At 45.3% G+C, this 22,154-nt stretch overlaps 1 protein-coding gene across 10 annotated transcripts in view; it reads right to left on the bottom strand.

Moving 5' to 3' along the window:
* Positions 1–22,154, bottom strand: part of LOC106578818 (transforming acidic coiled-coil-containing protein 2) — a 76,864-nt gene that overhangs the window by 34,742 nt on the left and 19,968 nt on the right. For 2 of the 10 annotated variants that reach the window (XM_045702304.1, XM_045702308.1), the window contains exons 1-10: positions 17,497–17,779; positions 15,403–15,512; positions 13,528–14,681; positions 12,880–13,307; positions 10,443–10,503; positions 9,937–10,159; positions 9,204–9,253; positions 8,627–8,748; positions 5,999–6,182; positions 4,354–4,521 (exon numbers count right to left, since the gene is read on the bottom strand). In XM_045702304.1, coding sequence (XP_045558260.1) covers positions 4,354–4,521; positions 5,999–6,182; positions 8,627–8,748; positions 9,204–9,253; positions 9,937–10,159; positions 10,443–10,503; positions 12,880–13,307; positions 13,528–14,681; positions 15,403–15,512; positions 17,497–17,666 — 2,670 coding nt within the window. In that variant the 5' untranslated portion in view covers positions 17,667–17,779. Of the gene's footprint in view, positions 1–4,353; positions 4,522–5,998; positions 6,183–8,626; positions 8,749–9,203; positions 9,254–9,936; positions 10,160–10,442; positions 10,504–12,879; positions 13,308–13,527; positions 14,682–15,402; positions 15,513–17,496; positions 17,783–22,154 lie in introns of those variants that run through there. The other 8 variants (XM_045702309.1, XM_045702310.1, XM_045702306.1 and 5 more) reach the window with 7 other exon arrangements.

The following is a 22,154-nucleotide window of genomic DNA, read 5'->3' as shown; positions in this document are numbered from 1 at the left end:
CTCACTCTCACCTACAGTACCCTCACTCTCACCTATAGTACCCAAACTCTCACCTATAGTACCCACATTCTCACCTACCGCACACTCACTCTCACCTACAGTACCCTCACTCTCACCTACAGTACCCACATTCTCACCTACAGTACCCTCACTCTCACCTATAGTAACCACACTCTCACCTACAGTACCCTCACTCTCACCTATAGCACCCATACTCTCACCTATATTACGCTCACTCTCACCTATAGTACCCACACTCTCACCTATAGTACCCAAACTCTCACCTGTAGTACCCTCACTCTCACCTACTGCACTCTCACCTATAGTAACCTCACTTTCTCCTATAGTACCACACTCTCACCTATAGTACCCACACTCTCACCTATAGTACCCAAACTCTCACCTATAGTACCCTCACTCTCACCTACTGCACTCTCACCTATAGTACCCACATTCTCACCTAAGGTACCCACATTCTCACCTACGGTACCCTCACTCTCAACTACAGTACACACATTCTCACCTACAGCACACTCACTCTCACCTACAGTACCCACATTCTCACCTATAGTAACCACACTCTCACCTACAGTACCCTCACTCTCACCTATAGCACCCATACTCTCACCTATAGTACCCTCACCTATAGTACCCACACTCTCACCTATAGTACCCTCATTCTCACCTACAGCACTCTCACCTACAGTACCCACACTCAACTACAGTACCCTCACTCTCACCTATAGTAACCACACTCTCACCTACAGTACCCTCACTCTCACCTATAGCACCCATACTCTCACCTATAGTACCCTCACTCTCACCTATAGTACCCACACTCTCACCTATAGTACCCAAACTCTCACCTATAGTACCCACACTCTCACCTATAGTACCCTCACTCTCACCTATAGTACCCACACTCTCACCTATAGTACCCACACTCTCACCTATAGTACCCTCACTCTCACCTACAGCACTCTCACCTACAGTACCCACACTCTCACCTACAGTACCCACACTCTCAACTACAGTACCTTCACCTACAGTACCCTCACTCTCACCTACAGCACTCTCACCTACAGTACCCACATTCTCACCAACAGTTCCCTCACTCTCACCTACAGCACTCTCACCTATAGTACCTACACTCTCACCTACAGCACTCTCACCTACAGTACCCACATTCTCACCTACGGTACCCTCACTCTCACCTACGGAACCCAAATTCTCACCTAAGGTACCCACATTCTCACCCACGGTACCCTCACTCTCACCTACAGTACCCTCACTCTCACCTTCAGTACTCTCACTCTCACCTACGGTACCCACATTCTCACCTACAACACACTCACTCTCACCTACAGTACCCTCACTCTCACCTACAGTACTCTCACTCTCACCTACAGTACCCACATTCTCACCTACAACACACTAACTCTCACCTACAGTACCCTCACTCTCACCAACAGTACCCACATTCTCACCTACAGTACCCACACTCTCACCTATAGTACCCACACTCTCACCTATAGTACCCAAAATCTCACCTATAGTACCCACACTCTCACCTACTGCACTCTCACCTATAGTACCCACACTCTCACCTATAGTACCCCAAATCTCACCTATAGTACCCAAACTCTCACCTATAGTACCCTCACTCTCACCTACTGCACTCTCGCCTATAGTACCCACGTTCTCACCTAAGGTACCCAGATTCTCACCTACGGTACCCTCACTCTCACCTACAGTACACACATTCTCACCTACAGCACACTCACTCTCACCTATAGTATCATACTCTCACCTGTATTACGCTCACTCTCACCTATAGTACCCACACTCTCACCTACAGTACCCTCACTCTCACCTATAGTACCCTCACTCTCACCTACAGTACCCACATTGTCACCTATAGTACCCTCACTCTCACCTATAGTACCCTCACTCTCACCTACAGTACCCACATTGTCACCTATAGTACCCTCACTCTCACCTACAGCACTCTCACCTACTGTACCCACACTCTCACCTACAGCACTCTCACCTACAGTACCCACATTCTCACCTACAGTTCCCTCACTCTCACCTACAGCACTCTCACCTAGAGTACCCACACTCTCACCTACAGCACTCTCACCTACAGTACCCTCACTCTCACCTACAGTACCCACACTCTCACCTACAGTACCCTCACTCTCACCTATAGTACCCACACTCTCACCTACAGTATCCTCACTCTCACCTACAGTACCCTCACTCTCACCTACAGTACCCACACTCTCACCTACAGTACCCACACTCTCACCTACAGTACCCTCACTCTCACCTACAGTACCCTCACTCTCACCTACAGTACCCTCACTCTCACCTACAGTACCCTCACTCTCACCTACAGTACCCTCACTCTCACCTACAGTACCCTCACTCTCACCTACAGTACCCACACTCTCACCTGCGGTACCCAAACTCTCCCCTGCGGTACCCAAACTCTCACCTACAGTACCCACACTCTCACCTACAGTACCCACACTCTCACCTATAGTACCCACACTCTCACCTACAGCACTCTCACCTACGGTACCCACACTCCCACCTGCGGTACCCAAACTCTCACCTACAGTACCCACACTCTCACCTACAGTACCCACACTCTCACCTATAGTACCCACACTCTCACCTACAGCACTCTCACCTACGGTACCCACACTCCCACCTGCGGTACCCAAACTCTCCCCTGCGGTACCCAAACTCTCCCCTGCGGTACCCAAACTCTCCCCTGCGGTACCCAAACTCTCACCTACAGTACCCACACTCTCACCTACAGTACCCACACTCTCACCTATAGTACCCACACTCTCACCTATAGTATCCACACTCTCACCTGTAGTACCCACACTCTCACCTACATTGCCCACATTCTCACCTACAGTACCCTCACTCTTACCTACAATACCCACACTCTCAAAGATCAACAAACAGGCTTACATAGATAAAGGCAAAGGAAGCTCAATTAAAGTAAAGGTCGGAGATAAGGTTAAGGAAATTGACTAGTAAACAGACTAGACATCAGACTGGACAAAAGACTAGACAACAGACCAGACAACAGACCAGACAACAGACCAGACAACAGACTAGACAACTGACTAGACAACAGACCAGACAACATATTAGAGAACAGACTAGACAACAGACTGGACAACAGACTGGACAACAGACTGGACAACAGACGAGAAAGCAAACTAGACAACATACTAGACAACACATTAGTAAAAAGACTAGACACCAGACTAGACACCAGACTAGACAACAGACTAGACAACAGATTAGAGAACAGACTAGACAACAGACTAGACAACAAACTAGACAACTGACTAGACAATGGACTGGGCAACTGACTGGACAACAGACTAGACAACAGACTGGACAACAGACTAGACACCACATTAGAAAAAATACTAGACAACTGACTGGACAACTGACTGGACAACTGACTGGACAACTGACTGGACAATTGACTTGACAACTGACCAGACAACATATTAGAGAACAGACTAGACAACAGACTGGACAACAGACTGGACAACAGACGAGAAAGCAAACTAGACAACATACTAGACAACAGAATGAACAGCTGACTAGAGAACAGACTTGACAACATATTAGACAACTGACTAGACAACTGACTAGACAACAGACTACACAACAGACTAGACAACAGACTAGACAACAAACTAGACAACTGACTAGACAATGGACTGGGCAACTGACTGGACAACAGACTAGACAACAGACTGGACAACAGACTAGACACCACATTAGAAAAAATACTAGACAACTGACTGGACAACTGACTGGACAACTGACTGGACAATTGACTTGACAACTGACTAGACAACTGACTAGACAACAGACTTTAAAACAGACCTAACAACACATTAGTAAATAGACTGGATAACAGACTAGACAACAGACTAGACAACTGACTAGACAACTGACTGGACAATAGACTGGACAAGTGACTGGACAAGTGACTGGACAACAGACTGGATAACAGACTAGAGAACAGAGCTGACAACACATTAGTAAAAAGACTAGATAACAGACTAGACAACAGACTAGACAACAGACTAGACAACTGACTAGAAAACATATTGAAATCAAAGGGAGACACACACATTATAGTACACACACAATCTCATTCATCAATAATATAACTATGATGTATCAACAGCATAACTATGATTTATCAATAGTACAACTGCGAGGGATAGAGAGGATCCAAACGGGAAGGAGGTTGGCACGCGAGGGAGGGGAGCACAGCACACTGTCTGACTCTAATCAACACACCTGTAGTTTGAGGGCGAAGGCAGTGGGGTTGGTCTCTGCCAGGTCAGTCTCCACAGCCTCCAGGTAGGCTAGGGGGTCAGGGCACTCAGACAGCCTGGCTAAGAAGGGTGCGTCTGGGGATGGGCCAGGGGCTGGACCTTGGACCTCCATAGAGCCCTGGGTGGGTTTCTACGAGGGTTGGCAGCAGGGAGGAGGAAGAGGTCCAGGAGCGGGGCAAGGAGCGGTGCGAGGAGCGGGGCGAGGAGGAGGTCAGCATTGCGAAGCAAAGCATTGGGCATTGTCAGCAGGAGGTTGGGAGCTGAGTAGCTGAGACTGAGGTGTGTTGTTTGTAGCTGGCTAATAGGTAGCTTATGGTAGTTACCTTCTGGTAGTTAGTTTACGGTAGCTACCTTCTGGTAGTTACTTCACGGTAATTACTTTATGGTAGTTAATTTATGCTAGTTACTTTATGCTAGTTACCTTCTGGTAGTTTAGTTACCTTCCAGTAGTTACTTTATGGTAGTTACCTTCTAGTAGTTACCTTCTGGTAGTTACTTTATGGAAGTTACTTTATGGTAGTTACCTTCTAGTAGTTACCTTCTGGTAGTTACTTTATGGTAGTTACTTTATGGTAGTTACTTTATGGTAGTTACCTTCTGGTAGTTACTTTATGGTAGTTATCTTCTGGTAGTTACTTAATGGTAGTTACCTTCTGGTAGTTTAGTTACCTTCTGGTAGTTACTTTATGATAGTTACCTTCTGGTAGTTACTTTATGATAGTTACCTTCTGGTAGTTACTTTATGGTAGTTACCTTCTGGTAGTTACTTTATGGTAGTTACCTTCTGGTAGTTACCTTCTGGTAGTTACTTTATGATAGTTACCTTCTAGTAGTAACTTTATGATAGTTACCTTCTGGTAGTTTAATTACCTTCTGGTAGTTACTTTATGATAGTTACCTTCTGGTAGTTACTTTATGGTAGTTATCTTCTGGTAGTTACTTTATGATAGTTACCTTCTAGTAGTAACTTTATGATAGTTACCTTCTGGTAGTTTAGTTACCTTCTGGTAGTTACTTTATGATAGTTACCTTCTGGTAGTTACTTTATGGTAGTTACCTTCTGGTAGTTACTTTATGATAGTTACCTTCTGGTAGTTTAGTTACCTTCTAGTAGTTACTTTATGATAGTTACCTTATGGTAGTTAATTTATGGTAGCTAGCTTATGACAGGGCATTGAGAGTAGCTGATGAGGTTAATGTACCTATTGAGCATCAACGTCTACACCCCAGGCCACCCCAGGCCAGGCCACCACAGGCCACCCCAGGCCAGGCCACCCCAGGCCACCCCAGGCCAGGCCAGGCCACCCCAGGCCAGGCCATGCAGTATTTATGGCTGTCATTGTCGCCCTCTAGTGTCTACATGACTACATGACAATAACACAGACAGCCAGTTGTATGGATTAAGAGAGGCCTCAGCATAGTGAACCCAAGAAAGAAAATCTGACGTAACATTATATTCTGAGAGGAGCCTGATACAAATAACTGTCACATGCAGATGAACGATGATGAGAAACATACTGTAAATGCAATGCTACATTTTCATCTTGATTTTGTTTGCTTTAGTGAGGTAAATTGACAACCAGACAGTTCAGTGTTGTTCTACTCACCGCTCCATGCTCAATGTCTGTGCTCTGTGTCCGGCTGAGTGACTGGCTCTCTCTCTTCCTGGTCTTCTCTTTCTCTCCAGTGGACCCCTCCAGACCGGGTCGAGACCCTTCTGGACCGGGTCTGGAGCCCAGCACAGGAGTCTTCATCTGGGCTGTGATCTGGGCCTCTATCTCCTCAAAACTCCTACATGGAGGGAGAGAGAGAGAGAGAGAGAGGGAAGGAGGGATAAGGAAAATTAGATAGAGAATATATCTGGGTATATGGGTGTGCGTTTATGGATAATGTGTTTGTTATGTGGTAAGTCGGCAAGTACAATAACAACTGAAAGCGGTAGTGAGGGACGGCAGGTAGCCTAGTGGTTAGAGCGTTGGGCCAGTAACAGAAAGGTTGCTGGATTGAATCCCTGAGCTGGCAAGGTAAAAATCTGTTGTTCTGTCCCTGAGCAAGCAGTTAACCCACTGTTCCCCGGGCACTGTGAATGTTGATGTTTGATTCAGAGAAAGGGACTGGAAACTCAATCTGTGTGCACGTGAGAGAGTGTGAATGGATTTTGTCCTATTTGTTATAATTATTACTGCTCATGTTGATAACTATATGTGACTAGACTAGAGAGTGTGTTTAGGCGTGTGTGTGCGTGTGTGTGAGTGTGCGCGCGTGTGTGTGTGTGAGTGTGCGCGTGTGTGTGTGTGTGTGTGTGTGTGTGTGTGTGTGTGTGTGTGTGTGTGTGTGTGTGTGTGTGTGTGTGTGTGTGTGTGTGTGTTATATTTTAAATGAGATGGCCTTATTTCTATTACAGCATATTGGATGACTGTCATTCATATTCCATTCAACCAGTTCAATGTAACAGTACATGATACTCTAATTTTCCCTTTACCCATCATGAGGATGCTACAACCTAGCCTATGAATTAACGTTAATAACGTAGGTGCACAAGTCGAGATACTTGCACACTCTTGCCTGCATCTAGCTAATCTTAGGTGTAATCATTAGTCCAAACGTTCTGTTTTGCAACTAAAATGAGATTCTATTGGGGGAAAAAAAGATCAGGTAGTTCCCTCCCCGTTTTGTTCCGTTTGCTTCTGTTTAACTAAGTGGCTAAGCCGGTGGAGGAGGGGTTATACTAAGCTATATGGAATTGTTTTAAGAAGGTCATACCAAGCATAATTTAGCTATTTGATTTTGAATTTTAAGACCACTTGAAGAATCCCCCTAAAAAGTTGTAAAAAATTTGGAGGAAATTTTTTGGGGGAACTATTAGCCCATACAAACACATTGAATAACAGATTCATTATATGGAACAATAGATAGTCCCACCCAAAAAATCTAGAGGAAGTTTGTTCTGAAATGTCCTATATCTGAGAGATATAAAAAAGATCAGGAAACATTTAATTTGTAATTTTTTTCATGTATTTAACCCCATATTTTTGGCACTGAACAGTCTCCATATATATTTCCATTCATTTTTTCAACTGGTACCGGGGGACCTTCAGACAAGTCTTGTGAGGGGTGTGTTGGCGTCCTAGAACAAACCAACCGACATGCTCGTGAGTCTCGTCTTTCCATAGAGTGGTCATAACAGTTTTTTAGGCCGAACCGTTCGGACGCTACAGAAGATTTTGTGAGAAGACGGGATTTTCGGGATGTCTCATGGTCTGACAAACACAGCTCTACAGCTCTGTCACCTTTCACCACGGATGAGGAAGTGTTACATAGGAGGTGGATTGAGACGCATCCAATGCAAAAGAACAAATATCTCTAGGTTAAACTGATGGATTTGTATGGAGATGTTTTGTTATGCTAATTCGATTTCCACAGGGGCATGGACATTGACCTTAGGGGGTTAAGAAATGTTTTGTAACAGAATCGGCGGAATGAATACACCCCTGATCAAACACACACACAGTTCACTTTCATAGCAGCCACGTACAGCACCATCACTTTGCTCGTTGTATAATTCCTTCTCACATCTACACGCTCGCCTCCTCTCACCTTTTCCCTTAGCTTGTGGACTTCAGTGCACAACAGCTGTCTGTGACCAGGTGAAAAAACCTCTCCAAGCCAAACCATCGTATCATAACAGCTAACTGCTACACAGGCTACATTGTTGTCACCATATTAGCTAAGGTCATAGTCAACATAGTTACTAGAACTAACGGGTTAATAAACCCACTACAATCAAGCAGTACAGTGTACAGCAATCAGTTTAGCAGTTACACCTGCGGGCCCCTGTGGCAATAAATGAATAAAACCGAAGCTTACCATGACTTGGAAGAGTTGCAACGTTGGATAGCCTTAGCCAGCTAGCTAACATAAATAGCATTCCTCTCTGTTTGAGTCAGGTTGTTGAGTAGGCTAAATTAGCTACATAATTTTAATCAGTTATTTGGTGACGTGAATATATTTACTCTAATTTTACCTAAAAAGGATCACTTTTTCACTATGTTCCTTTTTCAGAAATTCACTGAGTTGGACGTTCCTCCCCTTCCTCTGAGGAGGAGCCTCCACTGGTGTGTGTGTGTGTGTGTGTGTGTGTGTGTGTGTGTGTGTGTGTGTGTGTGTGTGTGTGTGTGTGTGTGTGTGTGTGTGTGTGTGTGTGTGTGTGTGTGTGTGTGTGTGTGTGTGTGTACCCCAGTGTGTTGTACCCTGTGCAGGGAGAGTTGAGTTCTGATCCATGGTTAGGCTTGGTCAGGCTGTCTGTCACAGAGTCCAGCTTCAGGTAGAGAGTAGAAGGTTTCTTTACAAACAGAGTCTATATATATTTATATATAGAGACAGAGAGAGACAGAGAGAGAGATAAACATACAGCAAGAGTTAAACCATGTCAGATACACAAACCCACACATTTTCTTTGATGATCAGAAGAAACTAAAGTATGCAAGGATAGTCAATCTCAAGGACAGTCAGTCTCAGTCTCAAGGACAGTCAGTCTCAGTCTCAAGGACAGTCAGTCTCAGTCTCTAGGACAGTCACTCTGTCTCTAGGACAGTCACTCTCAGTCTCTAGGACAGTCAGTCTCAAGGACAGTCAGTCTCAGTATCAAGGACAGTCAGTCTCAAGGACAGTCAGTTTCACGAGCAAACATATAGACCTAATTTAGCAGTATTAAATCTTCATAGATCAGGATCATAATGTGAGCTGGTTTCACTTCTATCTTCTTACCCCTTCTTATCTGACTGACAGCACAGACTATGGATATATACTCACCGGCGATGGTGGGCCGATCTTCTCCATGTACTCAATCTCATAGTCTGGCACTGAGGGAGACAATAGAACAGACAGATTTAGAGACACAAGTACGAGAGAATGAAAGAGAGAGAAAGAGAGAAGAGAGGAGGGAGAAGAGAGATGGTTAGAGACAGAAAGAGAGATGAGAGGAGAGAGAAAAGAGATGGTTAGAGACAGAAAGAGAGATGAGAGGAGGGAGAAGAGAGATGGTTAGAGACAGAAAGACAGAAGAGAGGAGGGAGAAGAGAGATGGTTAGAGACAGAAAGAGAGATGAGAGGAGGGAGAAGAGAGATGGTTAGAGACAGAAAGAGAGATGAGAGGAGAGAGAAAAGAGAAAAATGAAAGAGGAGGGAGAACATCAGATACTCTAGACTGAACTGGACTGGTGGGACAGTCAGTCTGTCTATCAGTATAACAACATGACCCAGTTTAAACACTGTCAGGCAGACACAGCCTGTGGGTAGTGTGGCTCTCCTCTATCCTTCTAGGGGTCAGGGTTTAGTAAAGGGCTGGATAGCTAGCTGCATGGGCTCGCTGCCAATTAGCAATCAATAAATGGGGTTGCACACGTATGGATGACATATCGTCCTGTACATGGAGACATTAACTTTTGACCTGAAATTGTCCAATGATGACTATTTAATGTACTATTTATTTTTAAACACACACACACACACACACACACACACACACACACACAAACACACTCACCTCGATTGTTCTCGTTGACGAAGGCTGTGAGGTCAGATGGCTGCGGGAAGTCCTCCTGGGGGTCAGAGGTTAGGTCAGCCTCCATGGATGCCCACTTGTGATTGGCTGAGGAAGCAAGCTTCTCTTTGTGATTGGAGGAAGAGGCCAGCTTCTCCTCGTCTGTGGCATGGTCGTCCTGTAGCGGGGGGATAGGAGGCTGGACTTCATCTACTGGGGTGGGCTCCTGGAGCGCAGGAAGGAGGAAACGAGGAAGTGGGGAAGTGAGGAGGTGAGGAGGTGAGGAGGTGAGGAGGTGAGGAGGTGAGGAAGTGAGGAAGTGAGGAGGTGAGGAAGTGAGGAAGTGAGGAGGTGAGGAAGTGAGGAAGTGAGGAGCTGTGTGTGTGTGTGTGTGTGTGTGTGTGTGTGTGTGTGTGTGTGTGTGTGTGTGTGTGTGTGTGTGTGTGTGTGTGTGTGTGTGTGTGTGTGTGTGTGTGTGTGTGTGTGTATGCGAGAGAGGACTGACTCACTTGTGATGATGGATCAGACATTGTAGACCTCTTTGGGGACCTCTTGACTCTGAAAGTGTTACTGGAACGGGAAGAAGAGAGAGACAGGGTGATCAGGAGTCACTGAATGTCATGTCATCCCTGGCAGAGACTTAATCAATCAAATCAATCAATACTTAATCAATACATACGTTTTCAATTATTATTCTCTCCCTTATATTGTTGTTACGTTCAGCTTCAGATACATGTAATTCACATTACATGGGGAATTTAGAAAAAGCTACGATTTACAGCAACATCATCTGTCTATAGCAAGACTGAATCAAACCTTAAAAAGCTTAATACTCACTTGTTGTTGGATTAAAATGAAAATACATTTTTACAATGAGATTTAACATCACCAGTTTAGTTAGGGAACATTATGTTAATATAACTAGTTTAGTTAGGGAACATTATGTTAATATAACTAGTTTAGTTAGGGAACATTATGTTAATGTAACTAGTTTAGTTAGGGAGCATTATATTAATGTAACTACTTTAGTTAGGGAACATTATGTTAATGTAACTAGTTTAGTTAGGGAACATTATGTTAATGTAACTAGTTTAGTTAGGGAACATTATGTTAATGTAACTAGTTTAGTTAGGGAACATTATATTAACGTAACTAGTTTAGTTAGGGAACATTATGTTAATGTAACTAGTTTAATTAGGGAACATTATATTAATGTAACTAGTTTAGTTAGGGAGCATTATATTAATGTAACTAGTTTAGTTAGGGAACATTATGTTAATGTAACTAGTTTAGTTAGGGAACATTATGTTAATGTAACTAGTTTAGTTAGGGAACATTATGTTAACTAGAACTAGTTTAGTTAGGGAACATTATGTTAATGTAACTAGTTTAGTTAGGGAACATTATGTTAATGTAACTAGTTTAGTTAGGGAACATTATGTTAATGTAACTAGTTTAGTTAGGGAACAGTATATTAATGTAACTAGTTTAGTTAGGGAACATTATATTAATGTAACTAGTTTAGTTAGGGGAACATTATGTTAACTAGAACTAGTTTAGTTAGGGAACATTATGTTAATGTACTAGTTTAGTTAGGGAACATTATGTTAATGTAACTAGTTTAGTTAAAGAACATTATGTTAATGTAACTAGTTTAGTTAGGGAACATTATGTTAATGTAACTAGTTTAGTTAGGGAACAGTATATTAATGTAACTAGTTTAGTTAGGGAACATTATATTAATGTAACTAGTTTAGTTAGGGAACATTATGTTAACTAGAACTAGTTTAGTTAGGGAACATTATGTTAATGTACTAGTTTAGTTAGGGAACATTATGTTAATGTAACTAGTTTAGTTAAAGAACATTATGTTAATGTAACTAGTTTAGTTAGGGAACATTATGTTAATGTAACTAGTTTAGTTAGGGAACATTATGTTAATGTAACTAGTTTAGTTAAAGAACATTATGTTAATGTAACTAGTTTAGTTAGGGAACATTATGTTAATGTAACTAGTTTAGTTAGGGAACATTATGTTAATGTAACTAGTTTAGTTAGGGAACATTATGTTAACTAGAACTAGTTTAGTTAGGGAACATTATGTTAATGTAACTAGTTTAGTTAAAGAACATTATGTTAATGTAACTAGTTTAGTTAAAGAACATTATGTTAATGTAACTAGTTTAGTTAGGGAACATTATGTTAATGTAACTAGTTTAGTTAGGGAACATTATGTTAACTAGAACTACAGCAGTGGGAAGTCTGTCAGGAGTTTGATTTTTTTTTTGCTTCTGGCCCAAAAAGTATTTTACTCGCATTAATCAAATTGATGGCATAGACTAGGTTGCAGATTAATGTTAATGCCTTGCAGGGTTTGGAGTCAATTCCAGTCAATTCAGAAAGTGTGTTAGGGCTGAAATGGTATTGACCCCAAACCTGATTCTTTGTTAGGTTAGTGAGTTAGGGCTTGTGTGTGTAAGTCCCAGGTTGAATATAAAGATGTGAAAACACACGCACGCACATAATATGATAAGACATAGTGAGATATGTGTGTGTGTGTGTGTGTGTGTGTGTGTGTGTGTGTGTGTGTGTGTGTGTGTGTGTGTGTGTGTGTGTGTGTGTGTGTGTGTGTGTGTGTGTGTGAGAGAGAGTACACACACACATTTCTCACTATGTTTTATCATATTATCTGCATGTGTTTTCACATCTTTATTTCCAACCTGACACACACACACACACACATACATATATATATTGGAACCGCTATCTGGTGGCCCGACTGGTCAAGCAGTAACGCCACAGCCTCCGGCATACATGCCTACGGTGTCGGCGTTTGAATACTGCCCTTTGATACTCTATCTTCCACTACCTTTCATGCTCTCTATCTCTCTGTTCAGTAAGGTCAGGAAAGACCATAAAAATATCAATTTTTTAAAACCAACTTACGATTTGATAGGTTTCTTCTTCGTTTTGGATGGTTTGTTCTGGTTGTGGTCCTCCAGCTCACCGACATTATCGTTATCATTATCAACCTCATTGTCATTGGCCGACACCTCAAAGGAGGCGGAGCCTGAGGCAGCCGTGGGCGTAGACGCAACCATGCTATTGGAGGAGGACTTGAAGGCAGCAGACTCGTCAAAGGTGTCAGAGTCGAATCGATGGGAGGGTTTGTTCAGTTTGGGAGAGACGGGGATCTCGCTGTTCGAGCCGAACGGGTTGAAATTAGGGTCGTCCCACTGGGCGGGGTCAAAGTTATAGGAAGCCTTATGGATAGGAATGTCATCACTGGGGACAGTAGCGGGGGTGTTGTCTAGGGGCTCCGATTGCGGCTGGACAGCCTTCTTCAGGCCCATCCTGGGCTTCCTTAGAGGCATCTGATAATAATAATAATTATTATTAATATTATTAAAATATATAATAAACATAATAATAATAATGACATGAATATAAGTATTATGAATAATTGTAATAACATGTACTATTCTTTTCAAAAACAAAAAAATCTGCAAGATAATCAGGCAAAAAAATAAATGACACATTGAAATCAGCAAGAGTAAAGAAAGGTACCATTGTTCAATCCTATGACAGACTAACCTTGGAGCCTGGCTTCCTGCCCAGCTTCTTGGGAGGTGGAGAGGCCTTAGGAGGCTCCTCGAGGGTCTCCTCAGAATAGTCAAACTCCAGTCTGACCGCCCCTGAGGTGCGAATAGGGGGGCTGGTAGAGGGACGAGCTGGTTCCTCAGTAGAGACAGGAGGGGGGTTAGACACAGGGGTGACAGTTTTGTGAGCAATGGACGCAGTGACTTCTTTCCTTCCCAACGGGGGAGAGTTAGCGACTCCTTTCCTTCCCAACGGGGGAGAGTTAGCGACTCCTTTCCTTCCCAACGGGGGAGAGTTAGCAACTTTACTACCTCCGGTGTTGAATGGGTCGATGTCCTCAAAGTTGTCTGGGTCCCATTTGTAGGCCCCACTAGGGGGGATGGGAGAGGAGCCCTCGCTGGCTGGGAGATGTGCCTCCGGCACTGGGATGGGGGTATCCTCCTGTCGGAGGGGTATGGAAATGGCCAGGGTCGGAACAGGAGTAGGGGTTGGGACTGGTTGGTTATCTGTCTCTGGGCTAGTGTGATTGGTCTCTTCAATGAGAGGGGCGGGGCTTTCCACGCGTGGTTTCCTGGTTCTGCGGAGTGTGCCTCCTGGACTGGGCGTGGCCGAGGCAGGGCCGGAGTCTGTTGTGGCTCCTCCTACTTCCTGGTCCTCGGGGCCCAATAGGGGGCTAGCTGCTCTGTGGCTCTTTTTCAGCTCCGGTGTGATACCAGAGGATGGAGGTTGGGGGCTCTCTGGGTTAGAGCTCTGCCTGAGGAGAGGCTTCTTTTTCAGGGAGCCACCAGGGCGGAGAGGCCCCTTCTTGGATGGTCTGCGGAGGGTCCCTGGAGCACTCTCAGTACCACCGTCGATACTAAAGGCCTCAGCCAAGGGACGGGAGTCTCCGATTGAGAGGGAGGATCCTACGCTGTCTAGGGGGCCAGAGCCGTCTAGCTCCCCAGCCTGAAGGCTCAGAGAGCGGGTTAGAGTTGATCGGCTCTGGGCCTCTGCAGCAGCAGCAGCAGCAGCAATGAGCTGGTCTAAGTTATAGGCTCCGCTAGCAGCTATGGGCTTGTCCTCGTCAAAGACTATGGACAGGGAGCTACCATGGTGACCTTTAGCCTCTGACCCGGGTTCACCGTCTGCCTCAGAGTCACAGCCAAGACCTGGAGGAACAGAGAAATATATATGACAAGTGTTATGTAGTCAAGACATAATCCCACAATGCATTGTCAGGGTTTGCATTATGGTTTATGAATGAGAGTGAGAATGTGTAAGAGTGTGTGTGTGTGTGTATGTGTAAGAGGGAGAGAGAGAGAGAGAGGAGAGGAGAGAGGAAAGAGGAGAAAGGAGAGAGGAGAGAGAAGAGAGAGAGAAGAGAGAAGACAGAAAGAGAGAAAGAGAGAAAGAGAGAGAGACCGAGAGAGAGACTGAGAGAGAGACCGAGAGAGAGACCCGAGAGAGAAAAAGAGGGAGAAAAAGAGGGAGAGAGATAGAGATGAAGGCTGTGTCTGGTTTTAGACAAGTCTAATTAAATTGATGAATGAGCTCTGAATATTTCAACACACCTCCCAGTTGGCCAATCAGTAAAACACGGCATACATCATGTGATGGATGACTGAAGCTTTTCTGCATTTATAAGACCTGTTTATATCCTTTAACAACTCAGTGATGCTGGTCTGACTCACTAAACAAAGCAAACCTCTTGTTTGATGTACCAGTAGTCACCACTAGAGGGTGATCTAAGCTTTTGTCTCTCTCTCTCTCTCTCTCTCTCTCTCTCTCTCTCTCTCTCCTTCCTCTCTCTCCTTCCTCTCTCTCCTTCCTCTCTCTCCTTCCTCTCTCTCTTTCTATGTGTGTGTCTGTGTCTCTCTCTCTCTCTCTCACCGGTGTCTTCCGAGGTCAGCAGCTGGGTATGATGGTCTGTCTCTCCAGTGGGGGACTTGACAGGGGTGGTCGACTCCGGTGTCTCGAACGCTCCGTCAGAGTCTGAGCTCCTGTAGGACAGAGAGAGAGAGACAGAGCCTCATTATAAACCACAGTATCACTGTGGACCTCATAGGGACAAAGATGTGAAGAGAGAGAAACATGAGAGAACAGGTTGATTAGTAAGCGATAAACTTCAACGCTGTACATTTTCTGGAAATAACGGACGATGCGGTTTGTGAGCAATAACAATCGCTCTCTTCTTAATCCACATTAGCATAAAGAAATGCGTGACAACAATGGATATTGGAACGTGGCTCAGCTGTTATTGAGCCCGTGTAGGATGGATTGGCAGACAGATATTGGTCTAACGAAAACAAACAAAGAAATATGTTGATCATCAAGTCATTTTCCTAACATACTGTACAACCATCTGTGCAGATATACATACTGTTTCCCATTAAGAGAAAATATCACCAGTCTGAAACTAATGAGCTAATGTGTCAACGCTGTGACGGTTCTACTTTATGGTTCCAATATCGTCCCTGTTCATCACGCTCCCATATTTAGTCCAACAAAGACCCCAGTCAGCATGTATGTTTTCCTTTATGTCTGATTGGCCCTGCTGGATTATTAGGTCTGAAAATGAAAGCGCTGAATCTGCAGCCAGGAGACAGAAAATGGCTCGCCTGAGACGCTCCCCCTCCCTTTTACACACGAACCAACATATCAAGATGATAGCTACTAAAAGATTGACAGATCTTGTTAGACAGGCCGACAGGCAGACAGGCAGACAGGCAGGCAGACAGACAGACAGACAGACAGACAGACAGACAGACAGACAGACAGACAGACAGACAGACAGACAGACAGACAGACAGACAGACAGACAGACAGACAGACAGACAGACAGACAGACAGACAGACAGACAGACAGACAGACCAACATGCTGAGTGGCAAAACAACGGTAACATAGGTTATAACACATATTACATTATCTAGAGAGGCAGGTAGTCTAGTGGTTAGAGTGTTGGGCCAGTAACCAGCAGGTAGTCTAGTGGTTAGAGCGTTGGGCCAGTAACCAGCAGGTAGCCTAGTGGTTAGAGTGTTGGGCCAGTAACCGGCAGGTAGTCTAGTGGTTAGAGCGTTGGGCCAGTAACCAGCAGGTAGGCTAGTGGTTAGAGTGTTGGGCCAGTAACCAGCAGGTAGTCTAGTGGTTAGAGCGTTGGGCCAGTAACCAGCAGGTAGTCTAGTGGTTAGAGCGTTGGGCCAGTAACCAGCAGGTAGTCTAGTGGTTAGAGCGTTGGGCCAGTATCCAGCAGGTAGTCTGGTGGTTAGAGTGTTGGGCCAGTAACCAGCAGGTAGTCTAGTGGTTAGAGCGTTGGGCCAGTAACCAGCAGGTAGTCTAGTGGTTAGTGTTGGGCCAGTAACCAGCAGGTAGTCTAGTGGTTAGAGTGTTGGGCCAATAACCAGCAGGTAGTCTAGTGGTTAGAGCGTTGGGCCAGTATCCAGCAGGTAGTCTAGTGGTTAGAGCGTTGGGCCAGTATCCAGCAGGTAGTCTAGTGGTTAGAGCGTTGGGACAGTATCCAGCAGGTAGTCTAGTGGTTAGAGTGTTGGGCCAGTAACCAGCAGGTAGCCTAGTGGTTAGAGTGTTGGGCCAGTAACCAGCAGGTAGCCTAGTGGTTAGAGCGTTAGGCCAGTAACTGAAAGGTGGATGAGCAAGGCACTTAACACTAATATGCTGCATGGGTGCTGTACTACTTTGGCTGATCCTGTAAACCACATGCCGAATTTACATATTAATCTTGATAGGCACATATACATCTAAATATTCTGCCACACACACACACTGCATCAGCTTCCACATACATACATCAGATACTGTATATAGATGGATGTCTCAGAATTCTGCTACACACACACACTCAACCAGCTCCCTCCATCCAGACGCTTCTCTCTCTCTTTCTCTCTCTCTCTCTCTCTCTCTCTCTCTCCAGTCTCTTTCTCTCTCTCTCTCCCTCTCTCTCTCTTACCAGTCACTCTCTCTCTCTCACCTCTGTCTGGCCAGGATCATGGCATGGTGTTGGGACCCCCAGGACAGTCTCTGGAGCATCCCCAGAGTAGGGTTAGTAGGGTTGTCCCTATCCCCAGGGCTGGTGTCTCTGTATAGGGTGTCCCAGCCCCATCGAGCCCACTGCAGAGGAGACAGAGCCCCCCAGACCATGCCTGTCTCTCCTCTGCCTCTACCTCTGAACTGACTCTCTCTACTGACGCTCTCCTGTCGATTTCCTCTACCTCTGTTCTCTACCTCTGTTCTCTACCTCTCCTCTCTACTTCTCCTCTCTGCCTCTCTTCTCTTCTCCTCTCTGCCTCTCCTCTCTACCTCTCTTCTCTGCCTCTCCTCTCTGCCTCTCCTCTCTGCCTCTCCTCTCTGCCTCTCCTCTCTGCCTTTCCTTTGGTTTCTCTATACACCGAGTCTCTGCTCCACTCTTCTCCTGCTCTCCTATCCTTCTCTCGTGTGTTCTCCTTCTATATATCCTTGTCTCTATCCCTCTTATATTGTGTATCCTTCCCTCTCTTCTGCTCTTTTGTTGTTTCTTTATCCCCTCCTCTTCCCTTCCTCCCTTCCTCTCTTCTCCAGTTGTAAATTATCCTTCTTCCCTTCCTCTCTTCTCCAGTTGTAAATTATCCTTCTTCCCTTCCTCTCTTCTCCAGTTGTAAATTATCCTTCTTCCCTTCCTCTCTTCTCCAGTTGTAAATTATCCTTCTTCCCTTCCTCTCTTCTCCAGTTGTAAATTATCCTTCTTCCCTTCCTCTCTTCTCCAGTTGTAAATTATCCTTCTTCCCTTCCTCTCTTCTCCAGTTGTAAATTATCCTTCTTCCCTTCCTCTCTTCTCCAGTTGTAAATTATCCTTCTTCCCTTCCTCTCTTATCCAGTCCTAAATGATCGTTCTAGCTGCTGAGTCTCACACTAACCTGCAGATATTCAGGCAGTCTCTCTTTCTCTCCTTCCCTCCCTGGTCCTCTCTATCTCCCTCCCTCCCTCCTCCTTTTCTTCCCTAACCACCCGGATGTGAACACGCTGGAACTGAAGATGCTGGCAGCTCTGTGTGCGGCTGTGTGAGAGACACGCATGCGCACACGTCTCTCTCCTCGTAGGCTATTTTAGAGGATGGAGGAAACAGTCTGTCAACGTAAGCTTCTGTGATGAAGCATGTTCCTCTCTCTCTCTCTCTCTCTCTCTCTCTCTCTCTCTCTCTCTCTCTCTCTCTCACTCCCTCTCCCTCTTTTTCTGCACCGATTTTAATGAGAATCGATGACTTGAAGCTTTGCCGTTGTCCAAGCGGTGCAGAGAACACACACACACACACACACACACACACACACACACACACACACACACACACACACACACACACACACACACACACACACACACACACACACACACTAATCTGGACTCTTATGAGAAATCACGCTATGTCCTCTGACGAACCATCAAACAGGCAAAGCGTCAATACAGGACTAAGATCGAATTTACTCCACCTGCTATGGTGCTCGTGAGATGTGGGAGGGGATTCAAACTATCATGGATTGCAAAGGGAAACCCAGCCGAGAGCCTACCAGATACAGTGAGGGAAAAAATTCTTTGATCCCCTGCAGATTTTGTACGTTTGCCCACTGACAATGAAATTATCAGTCTATAATTTTAATGGTCGGTTTATTTGAACAGTGAGAGACAGTATAACAAAAAAAAATCCAGAAAAACGCATGTCAAAAATGTTAGAAAATGATTTGCATTTTAATGAGGGAAATAAGTATTTGACCCCTCTGCAAAAAATTTCCCTCATTAAAATGCGTTTTTCTGTATTTTTTTTGCGTAATGATGATGGCAGGAGTGCGCAATGCTGGGGAGCCTGGTGCCCTCGAGCGCCATGAGGGAAGAGTGGGAGCAGGCGTGACAGTACCCCGCGCTCTAGGGGCGCCACCCGGCATCCCACCTGGGCGAGCCTGACGGGCCGGCCCAGGCACGGGCGCTGGACCCAGATTAACCGACAAAGGAGTGGGAGCCCGATGATCCGGCGGAGGCATAGCAGCCTGGGCGTAAAAACCTGACGATCAAGCTGAGGCCTGACGTGGGATGGGCGCCTTCCGAGCAAACCGGGGAAAGAAACCTCTAGAGCCAGCTAGGGCGTGACAGCCCAACGAACCCCCGGTTCAATCGGTGTCGGGCCCTGACATCACCACCAACCGGAACATCAGCACTCCCCGATGCTTCTGCATTCTGTAAGGACCGACGCCGGGGGTGAACCGAACTATTTACATTGACCCACCCTTTATTATGTATTGTTGTTGTTGTATTTTGATTTCACTAGACTCTCTTGCACACTCACTAGACTCTACCCACACACTCATTAGACTCTACCCACACACTCACTAGACTCTACCCACACACTAGACTCTACCCACACACTCATTAGACTCTACCCACACACTCACTAGACTCTACCCACACACTAGACTCTACCCACACACTCACTAGACTCTACCCACATACTCACTAGACTCTACCCACACACTGACTAACTCTACCCACACACTCACTAGACTCTCTTGCACACTCACTAGACACTACCCACACACTCACTAGACTCTACCCACACACTCACTAGACTCTACCCACACACTCACATATACTAACTACACACACACACACACACACACACACACACACACACACACACACACACACACACACACACACACACACACACACACACACACACACACACACACACACACACACACACACACACACACACTAACACACACACACACATACACACTTTCACACTCTTTCACATACACTGCTGCTACTCTGTTTATTATCCATCCTGATTACCTAGTCACTTTACCCCCTACATACAGTACATATTACCTCCACTACCTGGTACCCCTACCTACAGTACATATTACCTTCACTACCTGGTACCCCTACCTACAGTACATATTACCTCCACTACCTGGTACCCCTACCTACAGTACATATTACCTCCACTACCTGGTACACCTACCTACAGTACATATTACCTCCACTACCTGGTACCCCTACCTACAGTACATATTACCTCTACTACCTGATACCCCTACCTACAGTACATATTACCTCCACTACCTGGTACCCCTACCTACAGTACATATTACCTCCACTACCTGGTACCCCTACCTACAGTACATATTACCTCCATTACCTGGTACACCTACCTACAGTACATATTACCTCAACTACCTGGTACCCCTACATACAGTACATATTACCTCCACTACCTGGTACCCCTACCTACAGTACATATTACCTCCACTACCTGGTACCCCTACCTACAGTACATATTACCTCCACTACCTGGTACCCCTACCTACAGTACATATTACCTCAACTACCTGGTACCCCTACCTACAGTACATATTACCTCCACTACCTGGTACCCCTACCTACAGTACATATTACCTCCACTACCTGGTACCCCTACCTACAGTACATATTACCTCCACTACCTGGTACCCCTACCTACAGTACATATTACCTTCACTACCTGGTACCCCTACCTACAGTACATATTACCTCCACTACCTGGTACCCCTACCTACAGTACATATTACCTCCACTACCTGGTACCCCTACCTACAGTACATATTACCTCGACTACCTGGTACCCCTACCTACAGTACATATTACCTCCACTACCTGGTACCCCTACCTACAGTACATATTACCTCCACTACCTGGTACTCCTACCTACAGTACATATTACCTCCACTACCTGGTACCCCTACCTACAGTACATATTACCTCCACTACCTGGTACACCTACCTACAGTACATATTACCTCAACTACCTGGTACCCCTACCTACAGTACATATTACCTCCACTACCTGGTACCCCTACCTACAGTACATATTACCTCCACTACCTGGTACCCCTACCTACAGTACATATTACCTCCACTACCTGGTACCCCTACCTACAGTACATATTACCTCCACTACCTGGTACCCCTACCTACAGTACATATTACCTCAACTACCTGGTACCCCTACCTACAGTACATATTACCTCCACTACCTGGTACCCCTACCTACAGTACATATTACCTCCACTACCTGGTACCCCTACCTACAGTACATATTACCTCCACTACCTGGTACCCCTACCTACAGTACATATTACCTCGACTACCTGATACTACCCCTACCTACAGTACATATTACCTCAACTACCTGGTACCCCTACCTACAGTACATATTACCTCCACTACCTGGTACCCCTACCTACAGTACATATTACCTCCACTACCTGGTACCCCTACCTACAGTACATATTACCTCCACTACCTGGTACCCCTACCTACAGTACATATTACCTCCACTACCTGATACCCCTACCTACAGTACATATTACCTCAACTACCTGGTACCCCTACCTACAGTACATATTACCTCCACTACCTGGTACCCCTACCTACAGTACATATTACCTCCACTACCTGGTACACCTACCTACAGTACATATTACCTCCACTACCTGATACCCCTACCTACAGTACATATTACCTCAACTACCTGGTACCCCTACCTACAGTACATATTACCTCCACTACCTGGTACCCCTACCTACAGTACATATTACCTCCACTACCTGGTACCCCTAC

The sequence above is a fragment of the Salmo salar genome, chromosome ssa19 (assembly GCF_905237065.1).
Source record: "Salmo salar chromosome ssa19, Ssal_v3.1, whole genome shotgun sequence".
NCBI classification, from domain to species: Eukaryota; Metazoa; Chordata; class Actinopteri; order Salmoniformes; family Salmonidae; genus Salmo; species Salmo salar.
The sequence above is the reverse complement of the archived record's forward strand: the minus strand, read 5'-3'. Positions and strand labels throughout refer to the sequence as shown.